The 19,280-nt window shown below is 50.1% G+C and overlaps 1 protein-coding gene across 1 annotated transcript in view; it reads left to right on the plus strand.

Annotated features, from left to right (window-relative positions):
- The window catches only part of CSPG4 (chondroitin sulfate proteoglycan 4), a 93,842-nt gene that overhangs the window by 57,676 nt on the left and 16,886 nt on the right, over positions 1–19,280 (plus strand). The window contains exons 2-5 of the mRNA XM_069071115.1: positions 7,586–7,749; positions 9,048–12,605; positions 13,925–14,407; positions 15,753–15,929. Of these exons, the coding sequence (XP_068927216.1) occupies positions 7,586–7,749; positions 9,048–12,605; positions 13,925–14,407; positions 15,753–15,929 (4,382 nt within the window). The remainder of the gene's footprint in view (positions 1–7,585; positions 7,750–9,047; positions 12,606–13,924; positions 14,408–15,752; positions 15,930–19,280) is intronic.

Genomic DNA, 19,280 nt, shown 5'->3' on the forward strand with positions numbered 1-19,280 from the left:
AAGGAAGGAAGGAAGGAAGGAAGGAAGGAAGGAAGGAAGGAAGGAAGGAAAGATTCTTGCCCTCAAGGAGCTTATGATCTAATGAAGGATGCAACATGTAGATAAGCTATCTACCAAAAATATATAAAGTAAATGGAAGGTGGGAAGGCACTTAGAGATGAGAGAATATGAAAAGTCCCCTGGAGAAAGTGGGATTTGATTTGAGTCTTGAAGGAAGACAGAGAAACTAAGAGGTGTGAATAAGAGAATAGAACATTCCAGGCATGGGGCACAGCCAGTGGACATGCATGGAGATGGGAGATTGTATCGTGTTCAAGGAACAATAAGTAAGCCAATGAAGTTAGATTATAGAGTTAAGTATGATAAAGGGACAAAGAGATGGGCCACACAGAGGACTTTATTTTGGATCCTGGAGGTAATAGGGAACCAGTGATGTTTATTGAGAAGAGTGTCGACTTGGACAGATCTCTGCTTTAGGAAAATCACTTAACTGAAGAGTAGCTTGGAATAAAGAGAGACTGCAGACAGGTCTAAGCCACTTAGAGAAAAGTGATGAGGACCTGAGCAAAGGTGGTAGCTGTGACAAATGACAAAATCAGGGGACAAATTGGAGATGTGGGGTAAGTGTGAGTGAGGGGTCAAATTCATCATTGAGCTATGAACCAGGGTGATTGGGATGATGGCAATGCCTCTGCCAGTAACAGGAAAATTAGGGAAAAGGGAGGGTTTCTAGGGAAAGATGGTAAGTTTGGTTTTGGACATGCTGAGTTTAAGATGGCTATGGGACATACAGTTTGAGGTCTCCAAAAGACAGTTGATGATGAGACTGGAGTTCAGAGAGTGATTAGGACTAGATATATAGATCTGTGAGTCATCTAAAATAAAGATGATGGTTAAACCCATGATAGCTATGGAAATTACCAAGCGAGATAGCAGAGATAGCATGGGGGGGGGGGGAGAGGGAGAGAGAGAGAGAGAGAGAGAGGGAGGGAGAGAAAGAGAGAGAGAGGGAGAGAGAGAGAGAGAGAGAAACAGCATAGGACAGAACCTTAGGGGCTGAGTGGGTGTGACAGGAGTAAACATCCAGCAACATATTGAGAAGGAGCAGTCAGAGAAGTAGGGGGAGAACCAGGAGAGAATTGCATCATGAAAACCTAGAGAGAAAAGAGTATCAAGATGAAGAGGGTGATTGACAGTATCAAATTCTGCAAAGGAGTCCAATAGAACAAGGGCTGAGAAAGGAAATAAGATAAAGACAAAAGATTCAGCAATTAAGAGATCATTGGCAACCTTGGAGAGAGCACGTGGGTCTACCTTTGGGGTTAAAAGCCAATTGCAGAGGGTTCTGAAGTGAGATGAGGTAAGGAAATGAAGTCAGGTGGTAAGCATGGCTCTTTCTAAGAGTTGGTCTGTGAAAAGGAGAGATATAGGATGATAGTTTGAGTGGGTGAAAAGTTCCAATGAAGCTTTTTCAAGGAATGGACCTGGGCATGTTTATAGACAGCAGAGAAGAGGGAGTTGACAAACTGTAAGGGATGGGGGTGAGAGGGAGTTGTGGAAGGCAATAATCAAAGGGAAGAACTTCTGGAGAAAATAGGGTGGGATGGAATCAGGGCAGAAGTAGAGAAGTTGACCTTGACTAGAGGGTTTCCATTCACTCTTCCTTTGCTGCAGTTTCCAAGGAAGAAACTGGAGCAGAGGAAAAGAAAATGGGGATGATGATGTCAAGGGTCATTGAGGTATAGACTAGGGGGAGAAGACGTACGGTCTCTGTTTTCTCAGTAATGTAGGGAGCATTTAGTAAGAAGGAAGGGAATGGTGGTTATGGAAGAGGCACAAGGCAGAGCTGCTATGGAGGGATAGAAGGAATTGTACGCAGCAGGGAGAGCCTAGCTGAGATTACAGAACGTGAGTTTCTAGTGGATACTCTCAGCATGGTTGTGTGTCTTCCACCATCAATCTGCAGCATCTTCTGAAAAAGAATTGAGAAGGAGGAGACTGGGGGTAACCCAGGGCCTTATTTGGCAAGGTGGGAACAGTGGCAGAGCAAGGAGGCAAAGGCTTCCTAGTGGGGAGCAGTCCAGGGTTGGACTGATTAACTAGAAGGTCAAGACTGAAAAGGAAGGTCCGAGGAGGGGCAAGGGTCTGGAAAAGAGGGAAAGGTGGAAAACCCAAGGATGAAGAATGGATTTGGGAATAGGGCAGAGCGAGAGATGGAAAGAGAGGAGACCAGCATCCAGGGTCACAACAAACATGGCCAGAAGTGGGACATAAAGTCACAGTAAGAGTCCTGAGGCTATACTGGGTAAGTCTGACCATGTCACCCTCCTAATCAGTAAACTCCAGTGGTTTCATGATTACCTAAGGATCAGAGAAATTCCTCTGTTTAACTTTTAGAGCTCTTCACAACTTAGATCTTGCCTAACTGAGTGGTACTTTAACACATCCCTACTATCCATAGACTCTGGTCCAGCCATCCCCAGCCTACTTCCTATTCCTCAAACACTCTGGTCCATTTCCCACCCCATGCCTTTGTATTGGCTGTCCTACATGACTGGAATACTCTCATTCCAAACCTCCTTCTTATAGAATCCCTGACTTCCTTTAAAATTCAGTTCAAAAGCGACCTCCTCCAAGGGGACCCCTCCCAGTCCCCCCCAGCTACTACTGCCTTCCCTTCCATGGTTGTAGTTATTGTTGTTAAGTCATTTCATTTGTGTTCAACTCTTCATGAGCCCCTTTGTGGGTTTCTTAGCAAAGATACTAGAGTGGTTTGCCATTTCCTTCTCTAGCTCATTTTTCAGATGAGGAAACTGAGGCAAGGAGGGTTAAGTGACTTGCCCAGGGTCACACAGCTAGTAACTATCCAAGGCTGGAGCTCAGATCTTCCTGTCTCCAGGACAGGCTTTTAGCCACATTCTAATCAGCTCTACATGACAAGAGCCTGGAGGCAGCAAAAGCAAAGATGGAAGAAGTCTCTGCCCTCATAGAGTCTATAAGCTAATAGCTGGGATACATAACAGATGTACAAATAAATATAATGCAAGGTGGAGTAAATAATAAAGATAGAGGAAAGATGTAGACAGAGTCCTAAGAAGAGGAAGGAGACATGGCTTTCAGCTGTGGGGAGCAGGGAAAGCTTCTTCAAAGAGAGACAGGATGTTGAATGTCAAGGTCAGAGACTAGCTGGTGGCTGGCTTGGGCTGGAACATAGCCCGTGTAAAGAAGGGGAATAAGAAAGATGGTTGGGAAAAAAGCTCCAACAAATGGGGCAATTTTGTAGGTACCTTATTAAATGTAATGTATATTTTAAAAATAAACTGCATAAGAGAAGCTCACATATATAATCTTCTTTCTTTCCTATATAATCTTCTTTCTTGTTCTTTGTATATTTAAATGTGTGTGTTTGTTAATGATTGCTAAGTTCATAATATAACATGGCTTTGCTCTGGTTCCATTTTCTGAGGCTAAGTGTGTGACCACCCCTGCTCCTTCTTCGGGACTCTTAGATGGCTGAGGATTCTCTTCCCTCCTGGCATCGGCTCAAACCCCCATCAATTCTGTTCCTCCCTATTTTAGGGGCCAGTGACCAGACACCTAGTTCCATTTCACTCCTTAGCATGCATTAACTTTGACAAAGGACTATTTACTGCAAAGGCATAAGAACAAGATCCCCCCACTAACACCTCCATTTCTGGGGAGAAGAAAGGGATTAGACTCAAGGCTTAATTCCTACATAGCATTGGTCTCATCAAGTTCCAGTCCAAACCCCCACTGAACTAGCCTTTCCCTGCAGGGTTGGGTACAACATTTGGCCTGGAATACTGGGATTCAAAATCCCCATGGCTACAGCTCCAAGGTCAGGGACTGCCCTCTCTGCACATAGAAGGAAAAGGACAAATGGAAGAAGACTAAAACCCTAAGCCCATATTCCAGGGCTACATGGCTTTAGGGTTGGGGTGTGGCAAGTGGAAGGGGTGACTGAATGAATGAGTCCTTCCCACTAGACTAGAATGCAAGCAAAGAGAATGCTTTAAACAAGTAGTTTTGTAAAGAAACAAATAGTTACAACTAGGCAACTAATGGAAAAAGATTGCTCCCAACCACAAGGTAGGCCAACCAGAATGTTCACCCATGCACCCCAGTTCTCCAAATCTCCACAGAGCAGGTCCCCAGTATTTTCCACATGGGTCCCTCCAGTTAAGGTGATCTAGGCATTTGTCAAACACCTATTACAATAATTTTTAAAATGCTTTTAAAAAGAAAAATGTATGTCAGATTCAGATTGTGGAAAGTCTTAAATGCCAAGATAAGCAGATTTATTTGATTCTATAGACAATAAGTTGCTGTTGAAGATTTTTGAGCAATGGAGTAGCGCTCAGACCTTTAAACTGGGGCAGTTGTTTTAGCAGTGGAGTGAAGAATGGATTGGATGAGATTACAGAAACTAAAGGGATGAAAGCCAATTAGGAGACCAGAAAAAAAAAGGTGACAAGAAACTGAACTAGGGTGGTTGTAGTATGAGTAGGGAAAAGGAGAAAGATGTGAAAGATACTAGGGAGATAAAATCAAATAGGACTTGACAAGTGACTATATTTGGATGATTAGGGAGGGGGAAGATTCACAGATGAGTCCAATGTTCCCAGTCAGAGTGCCTAGGAGAATGGTAGTGTCATTAACAGAAGAGAAATTGAGAAGAGGAGAAGGATTGGGGGAGAGGATTATTAGTCTGTTCTGGGACATGTTGACTGAGATGTTGGTAGGATGTCATCAGGTGAAGATATCCAGCAAGGAGCTAGAAACATAGAGACACCAGGCTAAATGTGGGCATCCTCTACAAAGAGTTAAAAATGAGATTGCCAAGGGAGATACTATAGAGTAAGAAGAAAAGAGGACCATGAACAGAGTCTGGGGGGGGGATGTTGAAGGATACCCACACTTAGAAGCAGGCAAAAGAAAGTAAAACAGCAAAGGAGAATGAAAAAAAGTGAGAATCATACCTTTAGAATTGCAAGGGACCTCAGAAGTTATATAGTTGAGCCCCCTTATTTTATAGATAAGGGGAACTGATGATCAGAAGGGTTGAATGACTTGCCTAAAACCACAGGGCATAAACCAGGACCTGAATTGCAGGACTAAGGCTTCAGGTAGGGATCATGTGGCCCCAGTTGGAAGACTGTCCAGGCAGGAAGCCAGGCTAGCTGTGAGAACATTTTCTTACCCTCATCATTATCAGAAATGCTTGCCACAGTTTACTTCCTCTTTTGAGTATGAAAATCTCCATTCTAACACCATCATTTCAGTCAGTCACTGAGTGAAATTTAGACAGGGTCCTCACCCAGTCTTACTAGATGGAGACAAGAAAGAGAAACATATACAGCAATACATGACTCCATATTCAAATCCTGCCATGTCCATGGGGCAGGCCCTTCTTCCACAGATGTTTGTGTCTCAACAAACTGTTAAATGAGTGACTATCAGCCAAAAAAGCATTTATCCCATGAACAGCTGGCCAAGGTTATCCAATTCAACCCCCTTGTTTTTACAGATGAGGAGACTGAGGCCTAGAGAGGGGAAGTGCTTTGCCCAAGATCACACTTGTGGTAGTAAGTGGCAGATGTTAGATTTGAACCCAGGCTCTCCAGCTGCATAGCTAGCCTTCTTTCCATGGCACCACAACTGGCTCCTGGAACAGGATGGCTGAGATGACTCAGAGGCAGCAGATAATATTTTTTTAAAGCAATAGACTGAGTGTTTAAGACCAAAAAATACCAGGATCGTAGATTAAAGGGATGTCAGACCCTAGGCGGAGTGCAAAGAAAAGAAAGACAGAAAGAAAGGGAGGGAGGAAGGAAGGGGGAGAGAGAGAGAAGGAGGGAGACAAAGGAGAGACAGAGACAGAGAGGAGAGACAGAGAGAAAGAGAGACAGAGAGGGGGAGGAGAAGGGGAGAGTCACTGGGGAGGATTTTCTAGATGCTGTGGAGCCTCTATATGACTTAAGTGACAGATTAGTAGGTGTCCAAGAGGCTCAGGAGTTTGAGCATTGGACTCAGAATAAAGACAAGCATTCAGGTACTCAGTACCTGGGAGATCTTGGCCAAGTCACTTAACTCTATTAACTTCAATTTCTTCGTCCATAAGATGGATATGATAATGATGGCACCTACCACACAGGGATGTTAGGGGAATTAGATGAAGTAAAATACATAGAGGGCAGCTAGATGGTCCAGAGGAGAGAGAGCAGGGCTAAGACTCAGGAAGACCTGAGTTGAAACCTGGACTTGGAATAAAGAAGACGAGAGTTCAGATTCTTACTAGTTGTGTGACCCTGGGCAAGTCATTTAACCCTGTTTGCCTCATTTTCCTCATCTGTAAAATAAGTTGAGAAGGAAATGGCAAAACCACTCCATTGTCTTTGCCAAGAAGACCTCAAAGGGGGTGTCAAAGAGTAGGACATGACTGAATCGACTGAACAACAAAATATATATAAAGTGATTTATAAGCCATAAAATGCCATGGAAATGCTACCTATTATTGATCTGTACAGTCTGATTTAGAGACAAGAGAGAAAAACATACAAATCGGCATCTGATGATAGGCACACAGTCCATAGAACGCCCCATTTGGGGAGCCCTTGTATATTCACAGCACAGATGAACAAGGCCACTCCTGGGTTGAAGAGAGAATGGAGTTAATCAGGGCAGACTTCCTGGATGAGGTGGCAGCTTAAACCAGGGGGAGGAGCATCGACTGCTTTGGGTGATGAGAGGAATATTAGGGAAGACTCTGGCCACCTGGACCATTCAATCCACAGCCATATGTTGAATGCCGAATCCTGGCTTCTCTCCCCAGTCCAGAAGGCAGTTGAGACCTAACCATTCTCCTTGGTGCAATCGGGGAAAAAAATCTGCATGGGTCTGCTTACTCATCAGGGATCCTTAAATCACTCAATAACAGGAAATCATTTCACACAATGGAGGAAATTCTCTCCAGAATAGGGCATTGAGCAGACTCATTAACTGCCTTCTAATAGACTCTCTCTGGGGTCTATTCAGCTAATTCAGGCCGACTTTCTGACCAAAGCAAAGGCAAAGGTTTTGGAGAAGCCGGCTTCTGGCAATGGGACCTCCCAGGCCTGAGAGGAAGGAGAAGAGGGTGTGGGTGCGGGTGCAGTCCTGTCTAAGCTCATTCAGATTCAGTCTGTCCCTGTGTGAACAGAAATTCCCTTAACGTCACCCCAGTCTTCCAGACTCTGCTTAAAGACCACCAGTGATGAAGAACTCACTACCTTCTGCTTTTGGAGAGCATGACTTGTTAGGAAATTGTTGGGGTTTTGCCCCCTAGATTGAGCTTTTTGGCAGCTGCCCAGTAGGGATGGGTAGAGCAAACGTCGTGTTCCTTCTGCACAACAATTGTGCTACTGTTTTCTCTTTTCCAAGCTAAACATCCTCATGTCCTAGTTCAAAAATGGATTCTGAGTAGGCCCCTTCCAGTTCTGTGTTCTAGGGACCTAGCATTCTGGGCTCCCCAAGCTCCCCAAGAAGCGTCCAGCCTGACCCATATCTAACCTTTCACCCTCTGCAGCTTCCTTCTTCGGAGAGAACCACCTGGAGATGCCCCTGGATGAATCCCTGAGCGAGATTCACATCAAGCTCCAGTTCTTCACGGCACAGTCAGAGGCCTTTCTCCTCCTGTTAGCCGGCCCAACCGACCACCTCCTGGTGGAGCTGCGCTCTGGCAACCTGCAGGTCAGTATCCCCACTCTCAATTCTGGACCCATCTGAGGAACATCCCTGAGACGTAAGCCTATTAGGGGGTGAGGGAGCCTCCAAACTGCAGGATCCAAGGAATCAGGGTTGATCCCTGGTGCCTGAAAGCCTGGAGAACCAGCCTGGTGCTAGGAAGAGGGCAGGAATGGGAGTCAGAAAGTCATAGCCCTGGGGAGGCTAGGTGGTGCAGTGAATAGAGCACTGACCCTGGAGTCAGGAGGACCTGAGTTCAAATGTGACCTCAGATCCTTGACATACTAGTCGTGTGACCTTGGGCAAATCACTTAACCCCAATTGCCCTGCCCTCCCCCCCAAAAAAAAGCAAAAAAATAAAAATAAAAAAGAAAGTCAGAGCCCTGCCATCAGTTAGCTCAGTGACGTTGGACAAGTGCCTTTACTTCTCAGGGATTCTCGTTTCTCCTAGAAGTAGAAACAATAGTCCCTCCCCTATCCCTCCACAACAGCCCTTTTCTGACACCAAGCTGAGCCTGCGGACCCTGCCAGGGGGCAAAGGCCAAGAGAGACTTTGTATCTGTTGTCCAAGAACCGGCCCTGTGTCAGGTCCAAGAAGCTCATCCCCAAGTTGTCTATAGGGAGTCACCCTAAGGGACCAGAAGTGGCCTTGGTGAGGAGTGTGGAGTAGTGGGTAGAATGTTAGAGCAGGAACCCAGAAGACCCGAATTCAGCCACACAGGCACATGCTGGCTTTGGGACCCTGGGAAAGTCACTTGTCCTCTCTCTGCCCCAGTTTCCTCCCTTGTAAAACGTAGATATTAATAACACCTATCCCACAGGGCTTGAATGAGACATCAGTAAAGCACTTTGTAAACCTTGAGTCTCTGGATGCTCACTATGATTATTATTAGGAAGCAGAGTGTTATAATGGGTAGAGAGCTGTATTCAGAGACAAGAGGCCTGGGTTCCAGCCCTGTCTCTGACCCACACTGGCTGTGTGACCTTGGGCGGGTCACCTAAGCTCATTGCCCCCAGGGAACTCTCTAAGATCTCTAAGCTGCTGAGCAGCTGTTGACCTGTGTTGGTGGAAGGATATTCTCTCCCCCAGTGAAATCCCAGGCCCAAACTTCAAAGACATTTGCCATGCCAGTGTGTAGAGCTGCTGTGGCTGCATCTGAGGAGATGCCGTCCCTGCCAGGGTGTGACTCTTTCCCTATTCACTTTCTACTCTAATAGAGGCTCCCATTTGGGGAGGAAAGAAGGGCTTGGGGGTCACCTGTGGGTCCTGACCCTGCTTCTCATTGTGCCTTCTCCCCCTGCAGATCCGACTCACCCAAGGAAATGAAGAAACCCTTCTGCAGTCCCCTGACGAGATCCCCCTCAATGACCTGGGGGCCCATGATGTGGAGGTGATGGTGGCAGATGGCCAGCTCTCCCTGACAGTGGACGACCTCTTCAATTCCTCCACTAGTGCGGCTGAGGCTCCCCTCGAGGCCTCCTATGGCATTTTTGTGGGAGGTGCCGGGAGCCTGCATCTGTCCTACCTGGCTGGGGCCAGCCGCCCACTCCGAGGCTGCCTCCAGGAGGCCTCCTTCAATGGCCTCGACATCCTGGCCCGGCTGACCGGAGGAGTAAGGGACGGCTGTGCTGCAGAGTTCTCAGCCAGTGAAGATGAGGCTCTGGGCTTGACGGGGCCCCGTGCCCTTGCCGCCTTCCCTACCTGGAGCACTCGAGACGAGGGCACTCTGGAGTTCACGCTAACCACCCGGGTCAAGCGAGCACCACTGGCGTATCAGGCGGGGGGCCCACAGGGTGACTTCATCTACCTGGAGATCTTTGATGGACACCTGCGGGCCATAGTGGAGAAGGGCCATGGGGCCGTCATGCTACACAACAGCGTCTCGGTGGCCGACGGGCAGCCCCACGAGGTCAGCATCCATGTGGATGTACATATGCTAGAAATCTCTGTGGACCAGTACCCCACTCGCACCTCCAACCGTGGTGTCCACAGCTCCCTGGAGCCCCAAGGAAGCCTGCTCCTCGGGGGTCTGGATGAAGAGGCCTCGCGCCGGCTGAGGGAGCACAGGCTAGGCCTGGCATCGGCAGTTTCCAATGTGTCTCTCACGGGCTGCCTGGAGGACCTGATCATCAATGGGGAGAGACAGGGGCTGCAGAGGGCTCTGGTCACCCGAGACATCACTGCGGGCTGCGGAGTCCCTGAGGAGGAGTATGAGGACGAAGCCTACGAGATGTATGAGCTGCCATCCACCCTGGCACCCGAAGCCTGGCCAGAGCTGGAGATGCCTGAGCCCTGTGCGCTGGAGCCCGGCCTCCCACCGCTTTTCACCAACTTTACCAAGCTGCTGACCCTGAGCCCCCTGGTGGTGGCCGAAGGGGGCACCGCCTGGCTGGAATGGAGGCACGTGCAGCCCACGCTGGACCTGAGTGAGGCAGGCATCCGGCAGTCCCAGGTACTGTTCGCTGTGACTCGTGAGGCCCGGCATGGGGAGCTGGATTTCAGCATCCCCGGAGCCCAGTCCCGGAAGAAATTCACCCTCCTAGATGTGGTCAACAGGAAGATCCGTTTCATCCATGATGGTTCTGAGTACTCTGAGGACCAGCTGGTCCTGGAGGTCACAGTGATGACCCAGAGCACTGTGCCCCAGTGTCTCCGCCACGGCCAGACCTACATCCTGCCCATCCGGGTAAACCCCCTCAATGACCCACCCCGAGTGGTCTTCCCACATGGGAGCCTCATGGTAATCCTTGAGCACACACAAAAGGTCCTCGGGCCTGAAATTTTCCAAGCCTATGACCCGGACACAGCCTGTGAGAGTCTCACCTTCCAGCTCATTGGAACCCAGCACCTGGAAGGTGGTACTGTGGAACGTAATGACCGACCAGGTGAGCGGGTGGCTGAGTTCTCCTGCCAGGAGCTGGAAGAAGGCAGCTTGTCCTACATCCACAGGGGCGGCCCTGCCCAGGACCTCTTGTTCCGGGTCACTGACAGCGTGGACGCCAGCCCCGTCGCTGTGCTGCGCGTGGTGGCCATCCAGCCCACCATCCAGATGCAGAACAACACAGGGCTCTTTGTGTCACAGGGTTCCTCCATGCCCATCTCGATGGCCAACTTGTCGGTCGAGACGAATGCCGTGAACCAGGACGTGAGCATCTTGTACCGGCTCACCGGGGACCTGCTCTATGGGGAGATCCAGAAGCAGGGGACCAATGGAGCTTCTGGGGGGGACTGGAGGTCTGTCAGCTCCTTCTACCAGAGGGATGTGGAACAGGGGCAGGTGCGCTACCTAAGCACAGATCCCCAGCACCACACCCAAGACACCATCGAGAAGATGATGTTTGAAGTGCAGGTGGGACAGAAGACCCTGACTAACAACACCTTCCTGATCACCATCAAGAAAGCTGACATCTGGATGCTGAGGCTCGTGCCCCTGCTGACCCATAATACCCGGCAGGAGGTGCTCACCACAGACCAGCTGGAGGCCACTCTGGACGAGGAATCGGGCCCCAGCCCTGCTTCCTTCCACTATGAGATTGTCCAGGCCCCCAGGAAGGGTAACCTCCGGCTACATAGCATGAGGCTGACAGATAAACAAGGTTTCACTCAAGAAGACCTTCAGAAGGGCCACGTGACCTACCGAGCCACAGCCCGGGCCTCGGAGGAAGCTGAAGACTCATTCCTCTTCCGTGTCACCGCCCCCCCACATTCCTCCCCACTCTACACCTACCCAATCCGCATTGGTGGTGATCCAGATGCCCCGGTCCTCACCAATGTCCTTCTCTCTGTGCCTGAGGGGGGCAAAGGCACCATCTCCCAAGATCACCTCTTTGTCAGGAGCCTCAACAGCGCCAACTACCTATACGAGGTCATTGAAAAACCGCGCCACGGCACTCTGATGTGGCAGGGGGCAGGGCGGGGCTCTGGGTCAGAATCCACCCCAGTGACGACGTTCACCAATGATGATCTGCTCCTGGGCCGGCTGGTCTACCAGCACGACGACTCAGAGACCACAGAAGATGATGTCCCGTTTGTGGCCGTCCGCCAAGGGGAAGGCAGTGGCGGCATGGCCTGGGAGGAGGTGCGAGGTGTCTTCCGTGTGGCCATACAGCCAACGAATGACCACGCCCCAGTACAGACAGTCAGCCGTGTCTTCCATGTGGCTCGAGGCGGGCGGCGGCTGCTGACCACAGATGATGTGGCATTCACTGATGCTGACTCGGGCTTCACTGATGACCAGCTGGTGCTTACCCGAAAGGATTTGCTCTTTGGCAGCATTGTGGCTGCTGATGACCCCAGCCGGCCTGTCTACCGCTTTACCCAAGAGGATCTGAGGAAGAAGAGGATCCTGTTTGTCCACTCAGGAGCTGACCGAGGCTGGATTCAGCTCCAGGTGTCAGATGGCCAACACCAGTCCACTGCACTGCTTGAGGTCCAGGCCTCTGAACCTTACCTCCGGATCACAAACAACTCTGGTCTGGTTGTCCCCCAGGGAGGCCAAGGCACCATTGACACATCCGTGCTGGGCCTTGACACCAATGTGGACATCCGCAGTAGTGAGGAGGTCCACTATCACATTACCTCAGTCCCCCGCTGGGGACAGCTTCTCCGAGCTGGCCAGCCCACCACCACTTTCTCCCAGAGGGATCTCCTGGAAGGCACTGTCCTCTATCAACACAATGGCAGCCGCAATCCAAAAGATGCCCTGGGTTTCTCTGTGGAGGCTGGACAGGTGACTGTGGAGGACACACTGAAGGTGACTGTGTCCCTGGATAGACCCCTGGCCCCGCTTCAGATAGTGCATCAGGAGAAGATCTACGTCTTCCAGGGGGAGGCAGCTGAAATTAAAAGGGATTTCCTGGAGGTGAGCATCTTGGGGCCTTGGGGCCCAAAATCCCCATGGCTGGGGGGAAGTTGGGATTTCTCTCCCCAAATGGGCATCCCCCAGGGTACATGCAAGGACCAGGGGTGGGGGGCACTGCTTAAAAGTCCTGAGGATTCAAGAGGAAGTTCATTGGTGAGTGGGATCTGTGGAGCAGGAAAGGGAGCCTCTCCCACCCCTTGACTTTCGAATCTCCCATCAGCCCCACTGCCTCTTAGAATTGCTCTCTCTCTCTCTCTCTCTCTGTCTCTGTCTCTCTGTCTCTCTGTCTCTCTGTCTCTCTCTCTCTCTCTCTCTCTGTCTCTCTCTCTCTCTCTCTCTCTCTCTCTCTCTCTCTCTCTCTCCCCTCTCTGTCTGTCTCTCTTTGTCCCTCTCTTTCTCTCTCTTTCTCTCTCTCCCTCCCTCCCTCTCTCTATTTTCCTCTCCCTCCCTCTTTCTCTCTTTTTCACTCTCTCTCTGCTTCTCTCTGTTTCTCTGTCTCTCTCTCTCTGCCTCTCTTTCTGTGTGTGTCTCTCTCTCACACCCCACATTTTCATGCCTGTGATTTGTAAACCAAGGGCTGAACAGCAATGAAGAGGGCTCTGAGACAACCCTCTGTCTCTGAGCAGAGATCTCACACATAGGAAACATGGTTTCAAGTCTTGAATTTGGTACCAACTCTCTGTGTGACCTTGGGCAGGTGACTTCTAGGCTTCAGTTTCCTCATCTGTAAGATGGGCAAGCTTGAAATGATGGACTTAGAGGAACAGGCCAAGCCTAATCCTCTTCTCCAGAGGCTTAAAGGAGAACAGTCAAACTTGGGGCGGGAGGGATGATGGCCAGAGGATGGACACCAGACCGTGAGGAGGCATCTCTCTCTCTCTGTTGGGGAAAAACCAGAATTTACAAGCAAATCTGTCCAAGTCCCTCTCAGGACTACTGGTAGTGCATGAATGGGCACCTGCACCATGCCTCCAAGTCTCCTTATCCTAAGAAAGAGTCTTTTGTGCAGAAAAAAAAGTACAACTACATTTCCAGACACAGTGTGAGAAGAGGAAGGGCACCCCCTTGTGTCTTAAGATGGAACCCCCAAGTGTTTTCACTAGCCTTAGAAATGAAAGAAGAAATGAAGGAAGGAAGGAAGGAAGGAAGGAAGGAAGGAAGGAAGGAAGGAAGGAAGGAAGGAAGGAAGGAAGAAGGGAGGGAGGGAGGAAGGGAGGAAGGGAGAAATGGTGGCAGCTCCTCTTCCCTTCTATTTAATACTCCATTTTTTTTCTGCACTCCTCCCAATCACCCATTCTCCCTCATCTTCATCCCCACAGGTAGCCCAGGAAGATGTGCCTGCTTCAGAGATTGTCTATAAGGTGATTGACCCTCCAAGAGCTGGCTACCTCGTGACAGTCTCTCAGGGAGCCTCATCTCATGAGGCCCCCAGACTGGACCCTGTCCACAGCTTCACTCAGGAGAATGTGAATGAGGGTCAGGTCCTATACTTCCACTCACAGGCAGAAGGCTGGACTGACCGCTTTGGCCTGGATGTGGCTTCCAGCGTGGGGGCCACACTAGAAGGAGTCCAGGTTGAGCTGCAGGTGCTGCCTGTCAGCATTCCTCTGGAGACTCGGAACTTCAGTGTCCCTGAGGGTGGTGCCCATACCCTGGCCCCTCTAGTGCTTAGGGTCACTGGGCCCTACTTCCCCACACTGCCTGGCCTAGAGTTCCTGGTCCTGGAGCCACCCCAGCATGGGAGCATCAGGAGAGGAGAGACACCCCAAAATGGAAACCTCAACAGCTTCACCTGGAGAGAGGTATCATCATCCCCAACAAGGAAGTGAGACCCCTTCGCCAGCAGGAAAGGGCAGGGCACCGAGGCCTCTCTGATATTCCTGCAATATCCAGGTGGCCTCAAAGTGGGATTAAAGGGACCCCTAATGAAGCAATCAGTAAAACAGTACTGAGAAGCAGCAACAACAGATATGTACTGAGAACCTACTGTGGGCAGGATAGGAATGGGAAATCTAGATAAGATGGGGTCCTTTCCCTCAGGGAGCTTATATTCTAACAGAGAGATAGAATACCAATATAGACGGCTATAATACAGTGCTGTATGATAAAGGCCTTAAAAAGAAGGGAAAACCAAGTCGGGGTGGGGGGAGACTCACTACCGATGTGACAATCCGAGAGGATTTCCTGGAAGAAGTGGTGTCTGAGCTGGGCTTTAAAGAGGAGAGAGAGAGCAAAAGTGTGGAAGCAGGACAGTCCTGGGCGTGTTTGGAGAGTCAAAAGTTGCCAAGTTGGGCCGGACCTTAGAGTGCAGAGGGGAGTGATGTGAGAGATGCCTGGAAAAGCAGAGTGTTACCAGACCCTCTGGGGCCTTGAATGTCAAACAAGAAGAGTTTAAAGGTTGAGCACCTCGAGCTCAGGCCAGGCTATACTTGTGGTGAGGTGAGAAGAGGCACTGACATGGTCCCTGCTCTTGGGGTGGTTCCAGTCTGGCTGGGGAGAGAGGAGTCATATTGGAAGGGTTACTAATAGGGCAGGAAAGGATTGCTCAGTGGGCACAGGGAGGAAGTAGGAAGGGGCAGAGGAGGGAGAGGTCAGTGTAGGTTGGGGTGGTCAGGGGAGGCTTCCTGGAGGAGGTGGGACTGAGCTGGACCTTGAAGGATGGGCCAGGCAGAAGGGAGGGGAGGGAAGGCTCAGTGGCTGGAAGGAGATTGGTATGAGTGAAGGATAGGGAGCAGCCCAGCCTGGATGAAAAAGAAGACTGATGATGGGAGGGAAAGGAAACCAAAGCTGGAGAGGTGGAATGAGGCCAGGTTGTGAAGGGCCTTGAATGACAAGGTAACAAACTTCACTGGCCCACTGTGCTGGCAGGAGCCTTCTCTCTGAAGAAGGGGAAGGGTGGTCATGAAGGAGTGAAAAGAGAGAATGAGCAGCCCCTCCCAGCAGAACAGGGATGGCGGCATTGGGGGCTGGACCCAGCCAGAGACAATGGCGAGACTTCAGCAGAGGGCCAGGGATTCCCCAAGGAGCTAAAGGCGTCCCTGACCAAATGCGGGGTGTGGGAAAGGGGCCAGGAGGGCTGCTCGCAGGAGGAGGCAGGCAAGGCTGGGCTCTGATCTGTCTGGGTGTCCATCTCTCTCCCCTCCAAAGGTGGAGCAGAAGTTGATCCATTATGTTCACGATGGCAGTGAGACCCTGACGGACAGTTTCATCCTTGTGGCCAATGCCTCTGAGATTGACCGACAAAGCCCGCCCGTGGCCTTTGGCATCACTATCCTGCCCCTCAATGACCAAGTCCCAGCCCTCACTGTCAACACCGGTGTACAGGTAAGGCTCCTCAGGAGTCCCAGAAAGCTATGATAGCCAGTGCTCAAGGTTCTCCCAGAATCCTTCCCAGCTACCCTCCCATGTGCCTGGAGGAAAAGTGCCAAGATCCGGGGAGCAGAATGGCAGGTGGGAAGAATTCCTTCTTATGCTGTGAAGTCAGTGACAGCTCTGTGAAGGGCTATCCTAAACCAAGCAGTCAATGACAGTGTGTCACCAACTTGAAGAACTTTGATAGAGACCAGAGCTGAGACTCCCAGCAGGGGGAACAAAACACTGCCCCCCCCCCCAACACATGGTTGCCTCTCAGGGAATGTTAACGGGACTCTTGAGGCAGGATTCCCCTAGGTTCTGCTGGGGTAAAGTCAATAGCAGGCTCCTCTCACCTTTCATTCTCCAAACATTTGTTAAGCACCTACTGTGAGCAGAAGTCCCAGGTGAGATACAAAGCTTAGATGAGTTGTGATTTCGGCCCTCTTGGTGTTCACAGTCTAGTAGTGATGAGACACAGGCACATTATTATGTGATAAGTTCTGTTGCACTCTGATCCTTCGACCCACTCTCCTCTTGGTTGGGGACTGCCCACCCATGCTATTGTTCCCCAAGGTCCATAGGACCTCACCATCTACCTGGTACTTTTCCCTGCTAAAATCCAAATCCTATTTGGCCTTTCCATCTTCCAAGGGCTAAATAGGAACTTGACCTTTCTTTATGTATTGTCTCTCCTGATTAGAATGTGCTCTTGGAGAACAAGGATTGGTTCCAGTTTCTGTCTGTATCCCCAGCGTTTAGGGTTCCGCACATAGTAAATGCCTTTCCATCCATTCCATTAGAACGATGCAAAACAAAGGCTTCCATGAGATCTGAAGAGTTAGCTCATTGGGGGGGGAGGGGAAATCAGAGATGGCTTCATGGAAAAGGTGGTGTTTGAGTTAGGTTAAGGTAGGACTTCATTCTAGGTAGGGTCAATAGAATGAGCAAAAGTGGGCGAGTACAAGGGGTATTCTGGGGCTGTGGAGAATAGTCCAGTGTGCCCAGAGGGGAAATAAGTGAAGCCTAGTGATAAGGTAAGGCAGGGGGAAAGGTAGGGTCCTGGAGGATTGTGGGAGACAAAATATTAGGACTAACGCCATGTGGGCACAGGATGAGGGAGGGACACGTCATCCCTGTCGTCTTGTCCGCTGTTGGAGTTCTAGCAGTGAAGGGAGTAAAGAGCTGGGAGTCAGGAGTTCTGAGTGGGATTCCTGCCTCAGATACTGACTCACTGTATGACCCTGGGCAAGTCATTAACTGTTCTTAGCTTCAGTTTATTCAACGGTAAAATGAAGATGATAATAGCACATCCTTTGTGGGATTGTCCCAAGGACCAAATGCGATCATCTCTGTAAAGTGCAGTTGTTCTCAGCCTGACATTGTTTCCCATGAAAGTAGAGGGTGGCCTTTCATCCTGGCATAGCTTTGTCTGTGCTGGAGTCCACAGAACATTCAGTTATACAGATTTTCACAAACAGCAGAAGAAGACTTGTCCGGAGACTGTTTCTATCCAAACTCCATTGAGAAGATGAGAGGAAGGAGGCAGTGCGGAGAGCAGGGCTCTGTCTTAATATCCTGCTCTGAACCTTCATCCCTCCCATGGAATGATCCCAAGATGATCAGGACCTGACCATGTCCCAGCTGAGAAGACAGGCCTGTAGAGATGATGAGACCCGCTCAGACTCACAGAGGAGGCCGATGACAAAACCAGAACGGGAACTCAGGCTTCTGGAGAACCTGCCTGTGAACTCCCCTACTTGGCTCCAAGAAAAACGAGTTATTTTCTTCCAAAGTCTCTTTCAGTCAGAAAGCCTAGGCCAGGGTGGCACACAGAATTTTTTTGCCATGCCTAAAGTGGGGAGTCTCCGAGGGGTAGGGAAGCAAAACATGTCTGGATGGTCACCTACAGTAGGGAAGAAGCCAGTCAACTCATCAAGAAGCATTTATTAAACACCTACTATTTGACAGGCACTGGGCCAGGTGCTAGAGGTACAAATACAAAGAGAAGATGAGAGAGTGCCCTTGAGTTTCTGCACAGAAGCTTCTTTCCCCTTAATGCCTAGTCCCAGGAGGGGGAACAAGAAATCAGGTGTGCCAACTGAGGGTCTTCCCTGGAAGAGTAGAGGACAGTTAATACCTGAGTGTGGCCACAAGGTGGCGGGCTCAGCACATATGTCAGAGGAGCCCTTATAGCCAGAGCTGGGCACCTCCCTTCCCACCTCCGCGGAGGATTCGGGAGAGGGGGAAGGGTAGCCAGCACACTGGGTGTCCCTCTCACTGTCCATGGAGCCCCTTACTCCTTCAGATTTGTCCTGAGGCCCCTGTCCTGGAACGATATCTATTCCAGATACCCTCATTCTACACACAAACACAACCGAGAAATTAAAAAGGTCATAGGACCCCAGGACCCCAGACTGACCTGTAAGGGGCCTCCCGGGCCATCTAGGCCCCTGCCTCATTTAACAGATGAGAATACGGAGCCAGAGAAGTTCAGCTGGAAAGGGGCAGGGGCAAGGAGAGGATGGAGAGTCAGGAAGACCTTTGTTTGAATCGCACCCCTGACACTCCCTTGTGACCCAGGGCAAGCCACTGAACCTTTCTGTGCCTCAGTTTTCTCATCTGTAAAACGGGAGTAATAATAATAGCCCCTATACCTCATGGAGTTACTGCAAGCATCAATCAAGATAATATGTATAAAGTGTTTTACAAACCTACAAGTGCTGTGTGAATGTTGTTACTACTACTAGAGGTAGGGCTGGCTTGGAATCAGGAAGGCCTGAGCTGAAAGGCTCCCTCTGACATTTTACTAGTCACTTAGCCTTTCTCTGCCTCAGTTTCCCCACCTGTAAAATTAAGGGCAGACTCAGTGGCCTCTCAGGTTCTTTCCCCGTCTCCCATGAATGTTGAGTGAGCCTCAGAGGCAGGATCAGGTCTCTTAGCTCCACAGTTCTCTCTCTCCAGTGCATCTCACTGCCTCTGAGCACAGAGATCACCGGCACTCTCATGGTTCCACAGGTCTGAGCCCTGGGTTCCAGTCCTGCCTTTGCCACTTACTACTTATGTGGCTTTGGATAAGTCACTTCACCTTCGCCTCAGTTTCTTCATTTGTAAAACGAGGAGGCTGGACTCCATAGCCTCTGAGGTTCTTTTTCACTTCTGAATCTACAGCCTCCCATGAGCCCTGGGAGGGAGATTCTAGAGGTGTTATTGTCTTCTGTCAATCAGTGAGGGTTTATTATGTGCCAGAATACAACCAGCTGGCACTAACCAAGGGAGGAAGGAAGGAAGGAAGGAAGGAAGGAAGGAAGGAAGGAAGGAAGG

Source organism: Petaurus breviceps, unplaced genomic scaffold, assembly GCF_028583685.1.
Source record: "Petaurus breviceps papuanus isolate PSGF00001 unplaced genomic scaffold, PetGlider_PUasm1.0 90825, whole genome shotgun sequence".
Taxonomy (NCBI): Eukaryota; Metazoa; Chordata; class Mammalia; order Diprotodontia; family Petauridae; genus Petaurus; species Petaurus breviceps.